General features: G+C 44.4%; 1 protein-coding gene across 2 annotated transcripts in view; it reads right to left on the reverse strand.

The window, feature by feature from the left end:
- PRKX (protein kinase X-linked) overlaps positions 1-21,535 on the reverse strand; it is an 88,369-nt gene that overhangs the window by 16,513 nt on the left and 50,321 nt on the right. Inside the window, exons 4-5 of one of the 2 annotated variants that reach the window (XM_036839717.1) lie at positions 10,731-10,850; positions 3,207-3,302 (exon numbers count right to left, since the gene is read on the reverse strand). In XM_036839717.1, coding sequence (XP_036695612.1) covers positions 3,207-3,302; positions 10,731-10,850 — 216 coding nt within the window. The remainder of the gene's footprint in view (positions 1-3,206; positions 3,303-10,730; positions 10,851-21,535) is intronic. The other variant, XM_036839718.1, reaches the window with a different exon arrangement.

Genomic DNA, 21,535 nt, shown 5'->3' on the forward strand with positions numbered 1-21,535 from the left:
GAAGAAGTAAAATTTTACTCAACTACGAACTGCCATCATCAAGGGCAGCAAAGGGTACCAGGTTCCTGCCCTTGCTGAGCCCCCTCATTGGGGATGTGAGAGGAAGTGCCTTGAGCTGCCTGCGTGAGCCCTAACCCTAACCCTAACCCTAACCTAACCCTAACCCTAACCTAACCCTAACCCTAACCCTAACCCTAACCCTAACCCTAACCCTAACCCTAACCCTAACCCTAACCCTAACCCTAACCCTAACCCTAACCCTAACCCTAACCCTAACCCTAACCCTAACCCTAACCCTAACCCTAACCCTAACCCTAACCCTAACCCTAACCCTAACCCTAACCCTAACCCTAACCCTAACCCTAACCCTAACCCTAACCCTAACCCTAACCCTAACCCTAACCCTAACCCTAACCCTAACCCTAACCCTAACCCTAACCCTAACCCTAACCCTAACCCTAACCCTAACCCTAACCCTAACCCTAACCCTAACCCTAACCCTAACCCTAACCCTAACCCTAACCCTAACCCTAACCCTAACCCTAACCCTAACCCTAACCCTAACCCTAACCCTAACCCTAACCCTAACCCTAACCCTAACCCTAACCCTAACCCTAACCCTAACCCTAACCCTAACCCTAACCCTAACCCTAACCCTAACCCTAACCCTAACCCTAACCCTAACCCTAACCCTAACCCTAACCCTAACCCTAACCCTAACCCTAATCCCTAACCCTAATCCCTAACCCTAACCCTAACCCCAACCCCTAAACCTAACCCTAAGAATTCCAGAACAGCCTCTGCTGCTTCTCTCTTGAAAGTAAACTATGCAAAAAAGACGGGGAGTTGGCAGGAGACCAGACGGAGATTATGCTTAGGTTTGTTCTCCTTCTATACCATCTTCTTGTTCACAAAACGTTGGAAACATACTCAATATATGAACATGAGCGTAAAAAAGAATGAAATTGTGCCCTCTGCAGTAACATGGATGGACCTAGAGATGATCATACTAAGTGAAGTCAGTCAGAAGAGAAAGACAAATACCATATGATAGCACTTATATGTGGAATCTAAAAAATGATACAGGGACTTCCCTTCCAGTGGGGAGGGCTCTGCACTTCCAATGCAGGGGGCATGAGTTCAATCCCTGGTCAGGGAACTAAGATCCTACATTTCTGTGCACAGACACAGAAATCAAACTTATTGGGAAAGGGGGTGGGGGGAGGGATAAAGTAGGAGTTTGGGATTAGCAGATACACACGACTATATATAAAATAAACAACGAGGACCTACTATATAGCATAGGGAATTATATTCAATATCTTGTAATAACCTATAATGGAAAAGAATGTGAAAAAGAATTTATATGTATATAAATATATGTGTACATGTATAACCAAATTACTTTGCTGTACACTTGAAACTAACACAATATTGTGAATCAACTATACTTCAATAAAACAAAATGGATAAAAAAAAATTGTGGTAAAATAGAAATAAAATCTACTATTTTAACCATTGAAAATATATATATTAACATAAGCAAATAAATGACCTAAGATTTATGGATCTCCCCTTCTCTTGGGGAAACATCTCCTGGAAGAATTTAAGTCCTTCCTTGAAAGAGGAAGGGGATCCAGTCTGATGATCTTCTGTGTTGCCTAAGACCATCACAAGTTTACAAAAGAAGGAAGCGGACTATGAGGGCACAGGAGGTAGTTCATCCTTATCTTGCTTGGAGCACGTGCACCCACGGCAACAGCGAAGTCATACCCATCGCGGGCAGGTCCCGCCAACGTGCAGCAGGTGTTTACAAGCCCCAGGTGTACCCAGGAGAATTCCAGGGAGTCTACAGGGCCCATCAACTAGCAGTGCCCATGGGTGTGAGTAAGCGCTAACCTGATCAAATCATTGGTCAATCGTTGATACATCTATAACTCAACTTTATTTTTTTCTCTTTATTTTGTCTTCTCTTAATACCCTCCCCCTGCCCTTCCTCATCCCTCCCCACCCCTCCCCTGTAACTCAATTTTTAAAGTGTTTTGCCATCCATTCAAAACAACGTCACTCAACACTGCTGGGATTTGGAGCCTGGGAGAGAAATCCTAGACCGTATTTCTTCATTTCTTTCTAGAGCAATAGACTTTTGAGTGCTGCATTCCCCTTGTCACCTTACTGTCGGACCATTCATGACACAGAAGTCCCCCTTCCGGATAATTTATGTCTAACTGGAGCCTCCTTTTCTTGCTAAAATCTTTTAAAACCTAGCTGGTGGGTCAAACACGACACAAGCTCCAGCCCACACGAACCAAGAGGAACACCATCCGTGAATCACACTGAGAATCTCGATTTAAGGTAAGTACATTGATCTCTAAGAAACAAAAACAGATGGGGCCAGTGGCCCCAGGAGCCGATCACTGTCATGAAATAAGTTTTCTCTGAACTTAATTTCCACAGGTTACTTTAAAATTATGTAGCAAAAAAGAGAGAGGAGTTCAGCTCTCAACTGAACACAATTAACCCCATTTGGGGATCAGGAGGGGTTTGGAGCACCTATCAATGTATCTGGGAAATACGGTAAAACAACTGGAAATTAGGACCCACAATGGTGCAAATGGCTAAAAGCTGACACACAGAGCAAGGTCGTCAGAAAACCTAAAGCATTCTTATCTCTTAAAAAATTTAGTTTTTTCCCCCATTGCCACAAAAATGCACACCCAAAGTTTAACACTGAAGCAATGCAGAAGTTCTTGAAACAATGAGGGCGTAACTCAAAATTCTAGCAGGAAAAAGGACTTTAAGAATGAAAATAATTTAAGCAGGAGAGAAAAGATAAACTCTGCTAAAGCCATCAACACTTGTGCCAACCGCAACACTAGCTGGGAGGAAGGACACCCTTCTTGTCAAATAACAGAACGGCTCTCTTATTAAATATGATAACAAATGCCTTTATTTGCTAATTGTAAGTGTCATTTATTTCAAACGGTATAAAATAGGGCTGAGAGTCATTAAAAGGTGAAGTGTCATCCCAGCAGAGCCATGAAAACCTTTTCCCTTTTGGTGGAAAAACTGACCGGTCAAAACAGCTTCAGCCCAGCATAGAGAATAACACAGGATGGTACCCGGCTCGGCAGATGCCATAACTGGGGTTTCTTAGATGCTCTAAAAATAAACACACCCGATGAGGAGGGAAACGGTTTACTTACTTGACACTGAAGTCCAAATGTCTGGGGAAATCTATCTTGCCTGCAAGAATTTTTTGGTAAATGCCAAATGCGTTGTCATCAAAAAACGGAGGAAACCTGTTAGAAACATAAACATCTATTTTTAGTGGCGAGCAAGTGTGGAAAACATCCCTGCTTTGTAAGGATGACTCTTTCTGTCTGACCCGGGCAGAACAGAATTTATTTCACGGCAGCTCTTTCCTCCCACCCTGGAGTCCATGGATGGCTCGAGACCAGCTTCGAAGAGATGGTTCCAAGAGGCCAAGCGTGAAGCACTGCAGCCCAAGTACAGAGGATGGGCCAGCAAAGAAAAGGCAATGACCGTGAGGCCATCTGACCAACTATGAGGTCACTAGGGTGCCACTAAAAATGTCTCCTCAACTGGACCATGAGTGGACCTCTTTGTATCCTTCCTGCATACGGGAGTGTGTAGCACACAGTAGGTGCTCAATAAGTGTACACAGGCCAAATGTAAGAGGATAGGTTACACTGTATCATATTTTTTTGGCTCAAGTACTTCATAACTTTATAGAGGTCAATATGTGAATCTCCATAGTCGATGAATTCACCTCCATCCTACTTTGGGAGGTGAGTGACAGCAACGCTGGTTTCCAGTTCGCGATTTTAGGCACAAAGATCTACACTAGGGGTTGGCCAATGATGGCCCACAGCCTCTTTTTGCCAATAAAGTTGTACTGGCACACGGCCATGCCATACACTTATGTAGCATCTGCAGCAATGTTACCACAATTAAAGACTATAGTCCAGTTATAGAAACTAACAGACCTATCCTTTCTAATATCTGGAAATAGAAAAACAAAAAAACGTGACATAAGCTAAAGAAGAAATATACTTACAACTGCCAAGACCAAGAAAAATCCAAGAAACTCTAGAAGTAAACCACTGAATATATACTAGATAGCCACATGTCCCTGGGCACAAGGTATACTTTTGATATTTCCTCAGAGTGCTCAAGGCAAAGACCTTCAACTCAAAAGCATAACCTCTATTTAGTTTCTTTAGAAGGAGGTCTTCTAATTCCGTAGAATAAGCAATGGAAATATAAAGGGGAGTTTTCAAATGATGGTCTGATTGATGATGGCAAATCTCAATGATCAGAAATAATTCTCGTGTTGATTCCAAATCAACTCCTCATGTTTTTTTTAAAGAGAAACAGTGTATCATGGGTGGAATGGTGGCCTCCAAAGTTACATCCACGTCCTCAACCCGACGACCTTAAATGGGACCTTACACGGAAACAGAGTTTTTGCAGATGTGATGCAGTGAAGGGTCTGAGATGAGGTCCTCCTGGAGGAGGGTGGCCCTACATCCAATGACAGGGTCCTTCTAAGACACAGAAGAGGAGAGACACAGACACAGAGGAGAAGCCCCGTGAAGACGGAGGCAGAGACGGGAGGGACGCGGCCACAAGTCCAGGGACGCCTGGAGCCCCCAGAAGCTGGAAGAGGCGGGAAGGACCCTCCCCTGGAGCCCTTGGAGGGACCGCGGCCCTGGGACACCTCAACCTCAGACGTCTGGTCTCCAGGACCGGGAAGAGGATGAATTCCTGTTTTAAATGCCCCAGTTTGTGGAAATTTGTTACGGCCGCCCCAGGAAACCAATACACAAATATATTACAGAGAAGAGAGAGTCGAAAAATATTAAAAAAATAAAAAACAGAAATATGAAGTACAAAAATAGAAATGAATGGGAAAGTGGAAGGAAAAGAGGTAGGTTCCTCAGAAAAATGGAATATTCTAAATAAATGTAGAAATGCAGCTGCGTGCAGCATAAAATAGCCTTTTTTCCTTATGTGATACTTTCGTTCCTCAGCTTTACACTTGGGCGTGAATAGGAGCACAGAGTCCGTAAGACCACAGCTGTACCTCTTGGGGTCACTGGCTGTTATGGTCTCATAACTACAACTACTCTGGCCAGTTGTGCTTCCAGAGTTACCAGCTTCCATGGATTGAGAAACTAGCCAGGCCGGGAGACACCCAACCCTCGCCAACCGTGAACGCCTTGAAGCTCATAAATCCCAAGCTAGCCCTTCGCGTGCGTCAGGAGTTTCCTCTAACAATGGTTGGGGGAGTCATATTCCTGTCTTGGGTGGTGGCCCTGTCTGAGTACATCCAGCTGTATGATTTCACTGGGGGAAACAGATACACATTCAGAAACGGGACCAGGGGAAAATGTGTCATACATACCTACCCACGTTCATGGAGAATATGACACGCAGTACTCTGGAGTAGCTGGCATTACACGACACTATCATGGGAAAGGTATGTTAGCAGTAGTTTAACGAGCGGAAAAAACAATAATAAGTGAGCACTGACAGATCTTGCCTGAAGGAAAAAGCACGGAGAAGGCCTATCGGAGAAGTCGGCATGTGGAAAGTAGCCAAAGAAAGTGCCCTCAAATCTGTCTTTAATCCAACAGAATCCTTCCAATTCTTAATAAACGGGCGCCCATCATGCAGAAGTGGGCGTCATATGCACCTTCACATCGTCCATGGTGAGACGTAGTCATGAAGGACAGCCTGCTCTTCCCCATGAAGACAGGCTCCAGAATTTCGTCGGAAAAATGCATGCCAATTTTGCCATTTTCTCCATCATCTACCTGTGATCCTTTTTATAGATACCTTCGACCTACCTAAATCTTCCAGTAAAAAAAGTGGATTGTCCAGAAACAGGCGCCATCGTTGTTGTGACCTCGTGTTCTTCATCAGACCCCCAGAGACCCCTGTTACAAAACGATGGTCCTGGGACGTCCCCAGTGGTCCAGTGCTTAAGACTCCATGCTTTGGACTTCCCTTGTGGCACAGTGGTTAAGAATCCACCTGCCAATGTAGGGGACACGGGTTCGAGCCCTGGTCCGGGAAGATCCCTCATGCCACGGAGCAACGAATCCCGTGCCCCACAACTACGGAGCCTGTGTTCTAGAGCCCGTGAGCCACAACTACTGAGCCTGCGTGCCACAACTACTGAAGCCTGTGCACCACAACTACTGAGCCCGTGAGCCACAACTACTGAGCCCACGTGCCACAACTACTGAGCCCGCGCGCCTAGAGCCCGTGCTGATTCCTCAGAAAAAGGGGCAAGAACAAAGTATTGGGCCAAGAAACACTGGGGCAGACTGTAGCGTGAGAGAGAGTCCTGGGGCACCCTACCTTTGGCATGGCAGCCGTGATTCTCAAAGTGGGGTCCCAGGGAATCCTCGGGTTCCTCGAGGCCTTTTCAGGAGCTTTGTGACATCTTTTTTCTAACTATAAATCTGAATATGGCTGCATTTTCGTCATATACCTCAACCAAAACAACGAATCACACCAGACAGAGTGTGAGAGAAATGAAGAACACAGTGACCCGCAATTAAGCTGGACATAAAAGAGACTAATAAACATGTGAAACAACGTCACTCTTTTCTCTAAATATTTTTAATACTAGGAAATAGGTATTTTTTTCATTAAAAATTTGATTTATGTTAACCATTAGTTTATCACCTTATGTATAAGGTATGCTTTTACGTATAAACTTATATATATAATCTCAGTTTAATTTTCAAATGTGGTAAACGTTGACAGATATAACCTGCATCAGTGAGAGCTCTTTGGGGTCGATACTAACATTTAGGAGTGTTTTCATAACTTTTAGGAAGGGAGTAACTTTTAGGGTAGATGGTTATTGAAAACTTTTAGGGTCCTGCGGCCGAAATGTTTTGAGAACCACTGCACCGCAGCTAACGTTCCACATGGGTGCAGCTCCAAATGCAGACAAGTTCCATCTTCCTGAAGAACAGGCGTGGGACTGAACTCTCCACATGGGTGGATATGAAAGGAGCAGATGATTGAAGACATCAGGGCTGAGCCGGTGCTCCTGGGAAAGCCCATGAATGGGCCACCTCTTTTCAATCCCACCGAAACATTTCTTACTCGATGAAAATAAAACCCCAGTTATCACATGCTCTCATACCTAATCACATGGCTGGTTGGACCCACAAATGTACTTCTTGTACGTCATGAAACAGTTCAACCACCAACGAAAGCAATAAGCAAACAGACAAGACAGAGTCTAGTCTGATCTTGCTAAAGGTGCCAAAACAGAAAATGGAAATCCAACAAGCACGCGGGAGACGGGGACTTGGAAGAAAAGGCCATCTCCACCGTCTATGTAATAACTCTCTCCCACTGGCCACCAAAGGCGTCTGGGTTCAAGGGGGTGAGAAGAGCAGCTTGCACCATCCAGTGATCTCGTGGGCAATTCGCACACGGAACCAGATGGTTTCAGACCCACTGGGCGCTCCAGAGAGAACGGAAAGGGGTGCTGGGGCAGAGCGTGGGTGGGAGCTGCGGAGGAGGGCTCTGAGGGCAGATTCAGGTGAGCCTGAATCGTGAGGACCAGAACAGAAGGGACCATCCAGGGGGATGCCCTCAGGAGGCTGGCAGAGAGAGGAACAGCAATGCCTCATGGGGAGCTGGAGGGACAGGGGGAAGGCCTGCGATCCCGGGAGAGGGGCCAGGCCTCCGTCTAAGGTGGGCAGACCTTGTACAGACCGACTCAGAGCCTCGTATAATGAGGGGCTCCGGGTCTTTCCCCTCGAGAGCTGCTAGGGAGAAGGACGCGGCTGGCTGGTGCTGGGGAGGGACCCCTGCAGTGGCTGCCAGGGGAAGGTGTCACAGGCAGGCGCAGGGGCAGCTGGAGGAGACATGAGGACACTCGGGGCTGCTCCAGGCGAGAGCGGAGGCTGGCCAGACTTCAGGGACAGCCCAGGGCCAGCCGGGCGTGCAGTGTGGGCAGGGACGGATGGCTCTGAAAATACCACCCAGACAAGCCTGCCTCTAACCGGAAATGTGGAAAACAAAACTATGCTGACTGAACAAACAGTTCCCTTTTATGAAATGCGAAGTTCAGCTTACGGTGTTCTGGGTTAGGAGAGGGTTTGAGTTATTAATCTCCAATTATTCTAATAATAGGACCTAGATTCTAATTACATTATTTTCTACTGAATTCCTAATATTCTCTGAGAACACTAGAAATACTGTATGGCTAACATTCTACTGAAATAGAATATTTTCTAATATTCTAATATTTTAATATATTACATCCCAATAGTAATTAGAATATTATTTTAATATATTATATCCTAATAGTATCTTAGTTACTATTAAAACAGCATATTAAATTATTAGAATTCTAATAATTATGTTTATATAATAACCCTCATAATAATTCTAGTATATCCTAATATTATATTCTAATTCTACCCTATCCTACTCTTTTTTAATAATTTTCTATTATAGTCTATCAATACTATGTTCTAATAGTATATTATATTCCAACATCGTCTTTCCTAACGGTATTCCGCATTATTATATTCTGTACTATTATAGTCTATCCTAACAATAAAGACAAAACAGAGGACACATGAACCCCATTCTGCTAAACATCACTGGGCGCCGGGATTCAATTCTCCTCGGGCAAGGCTGCCCTCTCGTGGTCAGTAATGCACAGGAAGGAAGATATGCTGCTGGCTTGAGTGTGGAAGCTGATCGAATACAGGTGCAGAAAGATGTACAATTTCTATACCTTCTTGCTGGATTGACCGTACATGCCATTTATTTCAACGTTCTGCTTTGATTAGGACTTCCTGGGCTAGGGTGCATATGAAGAAATTTGGGTCTATGGGATTTGCTAGAGGTGTTTGACTAAAGAGCAATGGAAAATTGAAAAGATTAGATAGATTGATAGATACTGATCTATGATTGATAGACAGATATTGATCTATGACTGACAGATATTGATCTATGATTGATAGATATTGATCTATGATAGACAGATATTGATCTATGACTGACAGATATTGATCTATGATTGATAGATATTGATCTATGATAGACAGATATTGATCTATGATTGACAGATATTGATCTATGATTGATAGATATTGATCTATGATAGACAGATATTGATCTATGACTGACAGATATTGATCTATGATTGATAGATATTGATCTATGATAGACAGATATTGATCTATGATTGACAGATATTGATCTATGATTGATAGATATTGATCTATGATAGACAGATATTGATCTATGACTGACAGATATTGATCTATGATTGATAGATATTGATCTATGATAGACAGATATTGATCTATGATTGACAGATATTGATCTATGATTGATAGAAAGGCAGATAGCTAAAAATTAATAGATATACAGTTAGAGGTAGATATAAATAGATGATAGGTAGATAAAAATAAATATATAGAGAGTTAGAGATCGATATAGGTAGATGATAGGATAGATGACAGATGATAGATATATAGAATAGATGACATATAGATGATAGATAACAGATATACAGTTAGAGATAAATAGGTACAGATAGTAAGACAGACAAAAAGGTAGATAGATGATGGATATAAATGACAAACTAGATGATAGGTAAATATGACATGATAAACAGGTGACAAGAGTGGGTAGATAGGTATGTTACGTAAATAGATGACAGAGCTGATAACAGATACAATAGAGAAGATATACAAAGACGACAGACAGATACAGATGACAGATAAACAGACGACAACTAGATATAAACGACAGACAGATCACAGATAGATGATGAAGAGATGGATGACTGACAGACAAATATGGACAGGTTTGCATAGATTCCCCCCCTGGCTGGTCACACACTCAATGCAGGAGAAGGCCTCTTTCCATCTTTCTTTCCAACCGGAAGCTGTGGACCAGCCCTGCAGGGAATCAGACAGGCATGGAACAGGCCCCAGGTTTTATTAAAACCAGAGTAAACTCAGTGTCTGCAAAACTTACCAGCAAAAAGCACAGCCGCCAAAGAAAGCAGGACAAAGGGAAGGGGCGGGAGCGTGGACGGAAGGCAGCACATGTCGAGGAGGAATCCCCAGGTGCACGGTTTCTGCGAGGGGGATGCCTGCTTTGTGTGTCCATCCCGCACGTCTCACGCGGAAGCCACGCTTCAATATTTAATCAGGCCGACCCCTTGAGAAACAGCCCAACTCCTGGCTATCTGGACCAGGGGCAACGTGATTCCTAACCTCCCACGAGGCACATCTGGGATTTCAGGGAAGAACACCCTCCTTCCTTTCTGGCACCCTCTCCGTTCATAACGTCCTCAATTGCGTTATCCAACACGTACGTTACCCAGCTCTGGGAATCACCCCAGAGTGTCCGTGCGGGAGATGAACAGTATTTTCTTGGGAGACAGGGACACTTAAGAGACAGGATAAAAGACCGTGACAGCTGTGCCCTGCTGGTCCTTCAAGCCTGCACTTTTACTCTTGGGAAATCAAGCCGAAAGGTTAGTTCGTATCACCGTCACCAGCAGCGGGAAACTGCCGTGCGCCCCGACCCCGAGGATCTGCCCCCGACCCCCAGTGCCCCATCCTAGGGGCGGGCCGAGCACCCCAGGGCCAGCAAGTGGGGCAGCGACTCGCTGGAGACGTCTCCACGGAAACGCGACTCACCCCGAGAGCATCTCAAATATCAGGATGCCGAGGGCCCACCAATCCACGGCTCTCCCGTGGCCCTTGCTCTGGATGACTTCGGGGGCCAGGTACTCGGGGGTCCCGCAAAGGGTCCACGTCCTGTGGGCAGAGAAGGGGGTCCACAAAACTCAGCTGTGCTTGGCCAATGCGTGCGTCTCAGAAGCACTGAACGTTAGTCACTGAATCGGTCAACAAGATGCCTTAAACCCTCGCCCAGTGGATAAAGACAGCAACCTTGTCTGCCCTGACTTTTGTCCTTTATCAACACTCTGCAACCAAGAGAGAATCTGAGTCATGGCCCTGTTATCACGGCTGTGTCTTGTTCTCGGTGCTTACCTTTGCTGCTCAGAAAAAGCAAAACCCCCAGTCCGTTTTCCCATAACATGATGGGAAAAAGGATTCAAGGACTGACTCAAGGGAGGGACCCTCAGGAACCCACATGTCTGCTTTGTGAATAAATGAGCTGGTTCTGTCCCCCCAGAGGAAACACAAAGCGACAGCTAAGTGTCTTTTCCACCTGCTCTGCAAAAGGTCTGAACTGTTTTTGTGGGTTCGCGGTCATTTTAGTATCCGTGGTGGCTTTTGGAAATCCTCAGGTTAAGGGGCTCTGGGATGTCTGGGGTTTAAACGGGGCGGACACCTTTGGAAAGGCTTTTCTCCCCAGGAGTTGAGACTTGCAAAAAATTTAGCTTTTAGCCCCACCTAGAGGACGGCTGGCTGAAAGCAAGAGATTCCAACCAGCCAAGCCGGACCCAGCGTAGAAAGCGGCGATTTCTGAGTGTCTGGGTGGTTGTTTTTTCTTTGGGTCATCCCTTCCCTGTGCTGCCTTAGATCTGTCTTTTTCACAACAGATGGGAGAAGCAGTCTCCTTCTCCTTTTAAGAGAATTCTATTTATACTTTAAAAAGCCCCGATGTTTAATTAAAACTTACAATTTGTAACATTTCTGCTGAAATATCTAAATTTTTATGCCCTGTGGAAAATAAAGACTGATTTTTTCTAATTTTCTCTTTATTTGTATATCTCAGTATGGAGGATTTTGCTAACAAAAACTCACCCGTGAAAAGATAAAAAAGGTACAAATTGAAAGATTAAGTCCTGGGGTTGTAACATACGGCGTGGTGACTATATAGTTAATAATACTGTATTGTACATTTGAAAGTTGCTAAGAGAATAGATGTGAGAAGTTCTCATCAAGAGTAAAAACTTGTAGCTGTGTGGTGTTGGACGTTGAATACAGAGTTATTGGGGAAGGTCATTTTATAATAGATACATATATCCAATCACTATGTCATACACCTGAAACTAATACAATGTTATACGCCAATTATACCTCAATTTAGAAAAAAAAGATAAAGAGCCATCAGTGGATGACGGATACACAGCATGGGGTCCATGAACACAGTGGAATATGACTCAGCCATGAAAAGGAGTGAAGCTCTGACACAGGCTACAGCGTGGAAGGACCTTGAACACACGATGCTCAGTGAGAGAAGCCAGACCCAGGAGGACAGGTATTTTATAATTCTATTTATATGAAATATCCAGAAGAGGCAAATCCACTGAGAAAGAAAGCAGGTTAGCAGTTGTCAGGGGCAGGGGGAGTGACTGGTAATGAGTATGGGGTTTCTTTTGGGGGAGGGATAAGAATGTTCTGGAACTAAACAGGTGTGATGGTTGTACAACCTTGTGAATGTGCTAAACGCCACTGCATTCTTCACTTTAAAATGGCTAACACAGTGGATTTTGTGTTATACGAATCTTAACAGAATTTTTTTAAAGCCACATCGTTTCTCTCTGCTACACCCCAAGGATCACATATTGGGTAACCTGGTCCCTTACACCTCCCGCTGCATTTAAGGCAGACTCTGAACACCTCAGAACCCTGTTCGACAGACTCTGCTTGAGGTCTGCAACCTCTCAGGTCCCTGCGTGCTCCAGCCCGTTGGCAAGAAAGAGGGAAAATTCAATTTTTAAAAACACTGTGTCCAAAGCATAGGAAAATAACACGCTAAGGTCATGTTCATGTTTTATATGACAGATCAGTGATAGTGATCAACACCCAAAAGGGCAACCACGGACTTCCCTGGCGGTCCAGTGGTTAAGACTTTGCCTTCCAATGCAGGGGGTGTAGGTTCCATCCCTGGCCGGGGAGCTGAGATCCCACATGCCTGGTGGCCAAAAAAACCAAAACAGAAGCAATATTGTAACAGATTCAATGAAGACTTCAAAAAGGGTCCACATCAAAAAAATCTTAAAAAAAAACAAAGGGCAATCAAAGGAAACACCAGGGAAAATGCTGTTGTGACACATGAGCTATGAGCTCCATCGGAGCCTTTAGCAAAAGTCTGAATGGTGACTTTCTCTTCCCCAAAGTGCAACTTAGACAGCTAGGCTGTTAAACCACAAAGAAGATTTGGAAATCGCTTGGTTCCATCCCATGTTCTTACATTGGGTAAAAGTCCAAGGCAATCAATGTCATCTGCCTGTTCTGTGTTTTTGGTGTGTGTTTGTCATCATGACATAACGCTAAATCCCCAGAACATATTTATCATATAACTGGAAGTTTGTACCTTCACCCATTTCCCCTTCCGCTCATCCCCTGCCCCTGGCAACCACCATTCTACCCTCTGGTTCTATGAGTTCAGCTTTTTTTTTTAAAAAATTAAAGTATACTTGATTCACAATGTTGTGTTAGTTTCAGGTGTACAGCAAAGTGATTCAATTAAACACATATTTTTTTTTCAGATTCTTTTCCATTATGGTTTATCATAGAATATTGGATATAGTTCCCTGTGCTATACAGTAGGTCCCTGTTGGTTATCTATTTTATATATAGTAGTGTGTATCTGTTAATCCCAAACTCCTAATTTATCCCTCACCCCCCCTTCCCCTTTGGTAACCATAAGTTTGTTTTCTAAGTCTGTGAGTCCGCTTCTGTATTGTAAATAAGATCATTTGTATTATTTATTTAGATTCCACATATAAGTGGTATCATATTATATCTTTCTCTGTCTGACTTACTTTGCTTAGTGTGATAATCTCTAGGTCCACCCATGTTGCTGCAAATGGTATTATTTCATTCTTTTTCATGGCTGAGTAATATTCCATTGTATATATGTACCACATCTTCTTTATCCATTCATCTGTCGATGGACACTTAGGTTGCTTCCATGTCCTGGCTACTGTAAATATTGCTGCTATGAACACAGGGGCGCATGTATCTTTTCAAATTAGTTTTCATGTTTTCTGGATATATGCCCAGGAGTGGGATCTTGAATTCAGCTTTTTTAGATTCCACACCTAAATAAGATGCTACAGTATGCGTCCTTCTGTGACTGACTTATCCCACTTTAATGCCCCCAAGGCCCAACCATGTTGTCGCAAATGGCAAGATTTCCTTCTTTTTTGTGGCTGAATAATATTCCATTTTATACACATCTCCTACCTTCTTTATCTACAAGCCAAGAAACACGTGAGGCTACCAAAAGCTAGGAGAGGGGCACAGAACAGATGGTTTTCTAGAGCCTTTACAGGGAACATTGCCCTGGCAACACCCTGATTTCCTACGCTGGCCCCCAGAACTGTGAGGCTGTAACATTCTGTTGGGTTAAGCCCCGTAGTTTGTGGTACTTTGTTATGGCGGCCCCAGAAGCCAAACACCCACCCCTTGTGGGCCATATCACATCAGCCCTCACCTAGTTCACCTCTGCTTCTACAGCACCTGGGGTTTTCACACTCCACACCGCATATTATAACTTGTGTCATGTGATGGGCTACAGGCTAAATGATGGCCAGGGAAACAAAACATTTGGAAACACAGCTTTGGAGGTCCAGAAAATTGTCATAATGACGTCCACGTTTATCTCTTTAAACAGGCTGACCACCCAGTTGCCCCCTCAGGCTTGGGGAGGTGACATCGTGTCACGCAGACAAGCAGCTACAGCTCAGAAAGGGGATGCGGTGGGGTTTCCGTGAGGAAGAACTTCAGCTTCTCCGTGTGACTCTGCCCTGTGATCGGCGGGAGGAAAGAGTCAAAAGTGCAGAGGTGACCACTTCACCCCATGCAGATGGCTACTATCAAAAAAACAGAAAACCAGTGGTGACGGGGATGTGGAGAAAAGGGAACCCTTCTACACTGTAGGTGGGAATGTAAAATGGTGCAGCCTCCATGGAGAACAGGATGGAGGGTCCTCAAAAAACTAAAAATAGAATCACCGTTATGATCCGGCAATCCCACTCCTGGGCATATACCCACGAGACATGAAAGCAGGGTCTTGAAGAGATATTTGTACACGTGTGTTCATAACAGCACTGTTCACAATGGCCAAAAGAGAGAAGCAACCCAAGTGTCCCTCATGGAAGAATAAACAAAATGTAATATATCCAGACTATGGAATACTATTCAGCCTTGAAAAGGAAGGGAATCTGACACATGCTACAACATGGAAGAACCTTGAAGACACTATGCTCAGTGAAAAGGAAAAATACCTAATGATTCCACTTACATGGGGCCCCTAGAGGAGTCATATTCATAGAGACAGAAAGTAGATGGTGGGTCCAGGGGCTGAGGGTGAGGAAGCAGGGGAGTTGGCACATTTTAATGGGGACAGAGTTTCAGTTCTGCAAGAAGAAAAGAGTTCTGGAGACAGATGGCAGGGACGGCTGTACCTCGTTCTGAATGTAATTAATACACTGAATTTTACGCTTAAAATTGGTTAAGATGGTATCTTTGATGCTATCTATACTTTGCCACAATTAAAATTTTATAAAGTGCAGAGACAGAGGAGGCTAAGAAAGGAGGGTGTCCCCATGGGCGGGAGATCCAGGAACAGGTGTCTGATACCCAGAGTCAAGGTAAGGTAGCCAGGACCTCGGCAGAAGCTGGACCAAGGGCGGGTTTGGAACGGATCTGGGACCAGTAAGACCAGATGGAGCCGTGCGTGAACCACGTCCAGCTGGCACGCTCCTGCCAAGGAGCATGTCGCTGGGACAGCCACTTAGCAGCTCCGGGCTGCAGCCCAGGTCCAGACCACGTGTGCCCGGGTTGCCTACTGTTGCCGTCGTGTCTGGCACCTGTGTGTAGACAGGCAGAAAGGAACGGCATCTTCGGAGGGAGAAAATATCCTTTGCAAAGAACTCCTCCAACAAGAGATGCAATGATGAAGCACGGATAGAAGAAACCCTTACCTTGCAGGTTTAATGTAAAGAAAGCAACAGTGTGTGCTCGCTGATATGTTTGCCCACTCTCTCTTTCTCTGCCCATCATCGAGCTCACGCTGACCCTGCTGTGTAAGCGGTGCATCTGGCCCGAGCCCTCCCCAGGTCCACTGGAGTGCTGGGGGTCTTGGGCGGGGGTCTTCAGCTCTCTCCAGGAACCCACCCAAAGGTGCTCTTGGGTCCCTGCTTCCTTTCCCCATGACACCTCTCCATTCCCGATCTCTGATTCTTTTTTCACACGATAGACTCTTTCCCATTTCCCTAGAACCCCTTGTGATACAAAGTACCATTCCAATTTCAAATCCTATGGAAGGAATGGGGTCACGTTGCGTTGGCGCCGATAGAGATTGTATGGTCCGGTAACCAGCCAGGAATTCGGGTGCAGCAGGTGGCCGTAAGTTCCGGAAGGAAAGGAGATGGGAGACGTGGGTTCTTCCCACACGGAGTCGAGCGGGAAGGGGCTCACACTACCTGCTGGGCTTTTTCAAGTGACATCCCGTCAGGGTGCACAGAACCACCTGGCGGTCCAGCTACGAGTTTCCTGTCCCCAAGACTTAAGCTTAGGAGCACCTTTCTTCCCGCCACACCCAGCTGAGTCAACTCAAAGTCAACCCTCGTTGCTTTGGCTCTTGAAATTCTTTAATTCTGCTGAACGATCCAGTTACTGGCCCATTAATGCCGTATTCCCAGGTGGGGCACATCCACGGTTGCCTGAATCTAGCTGGAAGCCTGGCGCTTAGCTGATGTCCTCACCAGGTGCAGGTGGGTGCAGATAATTGTATCTGTGTTAGGTGTGGTGTCTCCGCTTACATGTGGAAAGGTGAGTCTCTCCCTCGCTTCATCCTGGGGTATGGGGCACAGACCGAAGGCTGTATGACTTTCCAGTTTCTCAGTAAACTCAGGTAGCCTGACCCCTCATTCAAGTAAAAGCTTTCTCCAAAAAGCCCCCAGGCTTCTCGGATGTAGAGAGGCATAAACTGCTAGAAAGAGCTTCAGACTGCAGTAAACGTTCTTAAAGCCTTAGATTTCAAACAGTACTGCGGTTCCCTAAAAAGTTAAAGAGAATTTCCGTAAGTCCCAGAAACTTCAGTCCTTGGTTAATGCCCCCAAAGAATTGAAAGCAGGGCTCTAACAAACATTTGTACCCCCAGGTTCATAGCAGACGATTACTGCAAGGTGGAAGCAGTCTTCTCCTTTTACGAGAACTCTCTTTATACTTAAAAAAGCTTCCTGCAAAAAGCCCCCATGCTTCTTGGATGTAGAGCGTCACAAATCGCTAGGAAGAACTTCATACTGCAGTGACTATGTTAAGACAAGACAGACAGTGGTGGATGTTACTGGGACAGTGCTGGTCCAGGCTGTGAATTATCGATGCCCCTGGTCTTATCGTTTCTGCTCACTTGGCTCTTGAAGAGAGGGCAAAGTGACACCCGCCGTTCTCAGTTTTCTCACTGTTACCAGTTCCACCACAGCTGGGGGTGGGAGACCGTTATCCAAGTATGCTCTGTAAAATAGATGTCCCATTGCTCATGTGTTCCTACTCCCCACTGCCTTTCACTGCATCCCCACTGAGTTGAATTGTGTTCCCCCCACAAAAGTCCTAGACTCCGGTACCTGTGAATGTATTTGGAAATAGGGTCTTGCAGACGTAATCAGGTTAAGACTGGGACTAATCCAATGACTCGTGTTAAAAGAAGAGGAAGAGAGAGAGATTGCTCTACTGTATTAGCAGGAGGCCACCTATAAGCCAGGAGGAGAGCCTCACCAGGAACCAAATCAGCCAACATCCTGACCATGGACTTCCAGAACTGGAAGAAATACATTTCTTATAAGGTCACCAATCCTATGGGATTAGGACCCCACTGTCATGACCTCATTTGACCTTAATTACTTCTGAACAACATGATCTCCAAATACAGCCACAATGGGGGTTGGAGCTTCAAGACATGAATTTTGAAGGAACACAAGTTCAGTCCAGAGCAATGGTGGTGATCATGAAGGTGATGGTGATGATGGTGATGGTGGTGATGAAGGTGATAATTATGGAGATGATGATGGTGATGATGGCACTGATGATGACGACGGTCATTACAACACTGATGTTGATGATGGCGACTGTGATAATGGCGATGATGATGGTGATGGTGATGATGATGATGGTGATGATGACGGTGATAATGATGGTGATGATGATGGTGATGATGATGGTGGTGGTGATGATGGTGATGATAGTGGTGATGATGATGGTGATGGTGGTGATGATGGTGATGGTGGTGGTGATGATGGTGGTGATGGTGGTGGTGATGATGGTGGTGATGATGGTGATGATGATGGTGATGATGATGGTGATGATGATGGTGGTAATGGAGATGGAGGTGATAACTATGGAGATGACAATGGTGATGACAGTGGTGGCGATGTTGGTGACGATGATGTGAGGGTGGGCATGATAAAGTCAGAAGCACCTACTGTCTACTCAATGCTTACTACATGATAGGAACCGTTCTTAGGAAATCCTTTCCAATGAGCAGACCCATCCATTGTTACCAATCTCCCTACAGGCTAGGAACAATTCTCATTACGCAGATGAGCAAAACCAAGGCACACGGGGTGATTACAATGTACTCAATCTCACCAGCTGGAGAGTGGCAGACACAGGGGTCCGGCAGAGGCAAGTGGTCCCCATATCCACTCTTCATTCCTAACTGCCCCTCTGAGGTGCTTCCGATAACAGAGGCTCTTGGTAAGGGAAATAAAGTTAACCTGCAAGCCATAAGGTACTACCACCTGGCAATTGTGGGGTTGCACGCAAACCACCTTACCTCTCAGGGCCTCAGATTTCTCAGCTGTAAAATGATGATGGTTGGCCACACTTATCACCGAGTGAATTTGTGAAACATTTTATTGGTGGTTTGTTTGAATCAGGGCTTCCAAATAAAATGATTAAAAAAAAAAAAAAACTACCAGGTGGACTATATACCACATGTTACCAATAGGGGGCAGCACCAATGCCATAAAACCAATTTTTAAAACTATATAAAGTCTTCACACTCTTCTACGTAAAACCATCCCATTTTATTCTTAGCCATGCAATAGATGAAATTCTATAGGGGAAAATCAGATTGCATTTAACAGCATCCTAGAACGAAACTGGGTCATTTGTAGAGACATGGATGGACCTAGAGACTGTCATACAGAGTGAAGTTAAGTCAGAAAAACAAACATCGTAGATTAATGCATATATGTGGAATCTACAAAAATGGTACAGATGAACTTATCTGCAAAGCAGAAATAGAGACACAGATGTAGAGAACAAATGTATGGATACCAAGGGGGAAGGAGGGGTGTGGGATGAATTGGGAGATTGGGATGGACATATATACACTATTGATACTATGTATAAAATAGATAACTAATGAGAACCTACTGTATAGCACAGGGAACTCTACTCAATGCTCTGGTGACCTAAATGGGAAGGAAATCCAAAAATAAGGGGATATAGGTGTATGTATAGCTGATTCATTTTGCTGTACAGCAGAAACCAACACAACACTGTAAAGCAACTGTACTCCAATAAAAATTAATTTAAAAAAAATAACTGCATCATAAAAGCGATCCTAGGATAGCCCCTCTCTAAAAACCATCAGAGATGAATCATTTAGCGTAAAACAGCTCCCAAATCGTTTCCCACAAATGGGGCTGTTTCTACGACGTGAGGGACACAGGTATCACGTGAACCAACCCCATCTCGTCACGGAATAGGACGCTACGGGTGTATTTTCCAGGTCTACTTCCCAAGATGGGAGCTACTGGCCGCATGTGGCATCTGAGCACTTTTAAAAGTACAGAGGTACTGAAATGCTAAAATTTTAATTAATTTGAACATTCAATTTAACAACCCATACTCGATGCAGCGACTGAAAAACTTTTAACTATTTCTGGAGAGCTTGGGCACGTGAATCTACTTTTTTTTCCAGCTGTTAAGTGTTACGGACGCTAAATACAGATCGAGTGTTTCTGATGAACATTTAGCACCCTCCCTGAGATGCACGCACCAAAGGACAAAAGGCACGTGGAAGTTCAAAACCTCAGTAGCAAAACTTCACGTAAAGTCTCTCAGTGCTGATACTGATGATACGTTGAAGCGATCCTATTCGGGATATATTGAATTAAATCGACTTTATGAACAAAATAATCTATACCTGTTTTACCTTTAAAAACACGGCTACTTAAAAATGTGAAGTAATACACGAGGTCCGCGTTGGACTTGTATTGGACAGCACTACTCTAGACAGAAATTTTAGGAACTTAGATTACTAAAATTGTCCGGAGGAACAAAACATACATCTTTGGTCCGTCGAAATGAAGTGCTGTATGACAGCAGGTATTATCAGCAGCTGTGACGGTATCAGAAAAAGTAGAGTCCACACCGGCATAAAGAACAGACTGGTAGTTGCCAAGCGGGAGGGGGTGGGGGAGGAAGGGAGTGGGGGTCTGGGGTTAGCAGATGCAAACTAGTGTATATAGGACGGATAAACAACAAGGTCCTACTTCAGAGCCCAGGGAACTCTATTCAATCTCCTGGGATAAACCATCATAGAAAAGAATATGAGAAAGAATGCATATATATGCAGAACCGGAATCACTTTGCTGCACAGCAGAAATAAACACAACATTGTAAATCAACTCTACTTCAATAAAACACATTTTTGAAAAAAGAAAGAAAAAGTAGAGTCCATTGTGTCTCCCCCTCTGTCTGGGTGTCTCTACTCAACGCCTAATTGTATCAGCTGATGGGGTGGGCAATTGGGGATACAGGGAAAAAAGCTTACATTTTCTTAGAGGATTAAAAAACAACAATAAAACAAAAACCACAGCAAAATCACCCAAAACCAAAACAAACCAAAAACCTAGAAAACAAATGTGTGATGTAAAGGATGAGAGACTGCCAATATGGAAAATAAGAAAGTTCTATTTCCCCCACCAACCCTGCCCCTGGCCCCAGCTTTAGCCACTTCGGGTCTGACTCCTTTCTTTGGAATAAAAATCTAGAACTGAACTCAAAACCATACCTTTAGACCCCGAGAGAAGCCCCCAGCCCTTCATGTAAGGGGTCCTCCTCGCTTAACTGCATGGGATTGAAAACACTAACAGTTAACGCTTTTATTCTCTACATCTCGGGCAGCGTTGTTCCCAGTAGAAAGAGCGTGCTGTTTATAAACTGAAAGAGTCGTGAAAACGCAACACATACGGCTTTGCAAGTACATCAGCCTTACTTATCCCACATGCTGTCCTTTTCTAAGCTCTAAATTATAGGATGATACACATTCATTATAAACACTTCTCCCCAGGTAAACAGAGCATTCAGGATCCTTGGGGCGAATTAATCCAAAAGGTATTTTATATTGAATTATGTAAGATTTTATTTTATTTTATTAATCTTCATGACATCAACTTTTTGGTGCTAACAATGTTTCTCAGAATATTTGTCCCAGTAATCCCACTTTTGGAAATCTATATTGTGGAATTCATCTCAAACACGTATTTATAAACAGCGCAGGTACT

Source organism: Balaenoptera musculus, chromosome X (genome assembly GCF_009873245.2).
Source record: "Balaenoptera musculus isolate JJ_BM4_2016_0621 chromosome X, mBalMus1.pri.v3, whole genome shotgun sequence".
Lineage (NCBI taxonomy): Eukaryota > Metazoa > Chordata > Mammalia > Artiodactyla > Balaenopteridae > Balaenoptera > Balaenoptera musculus.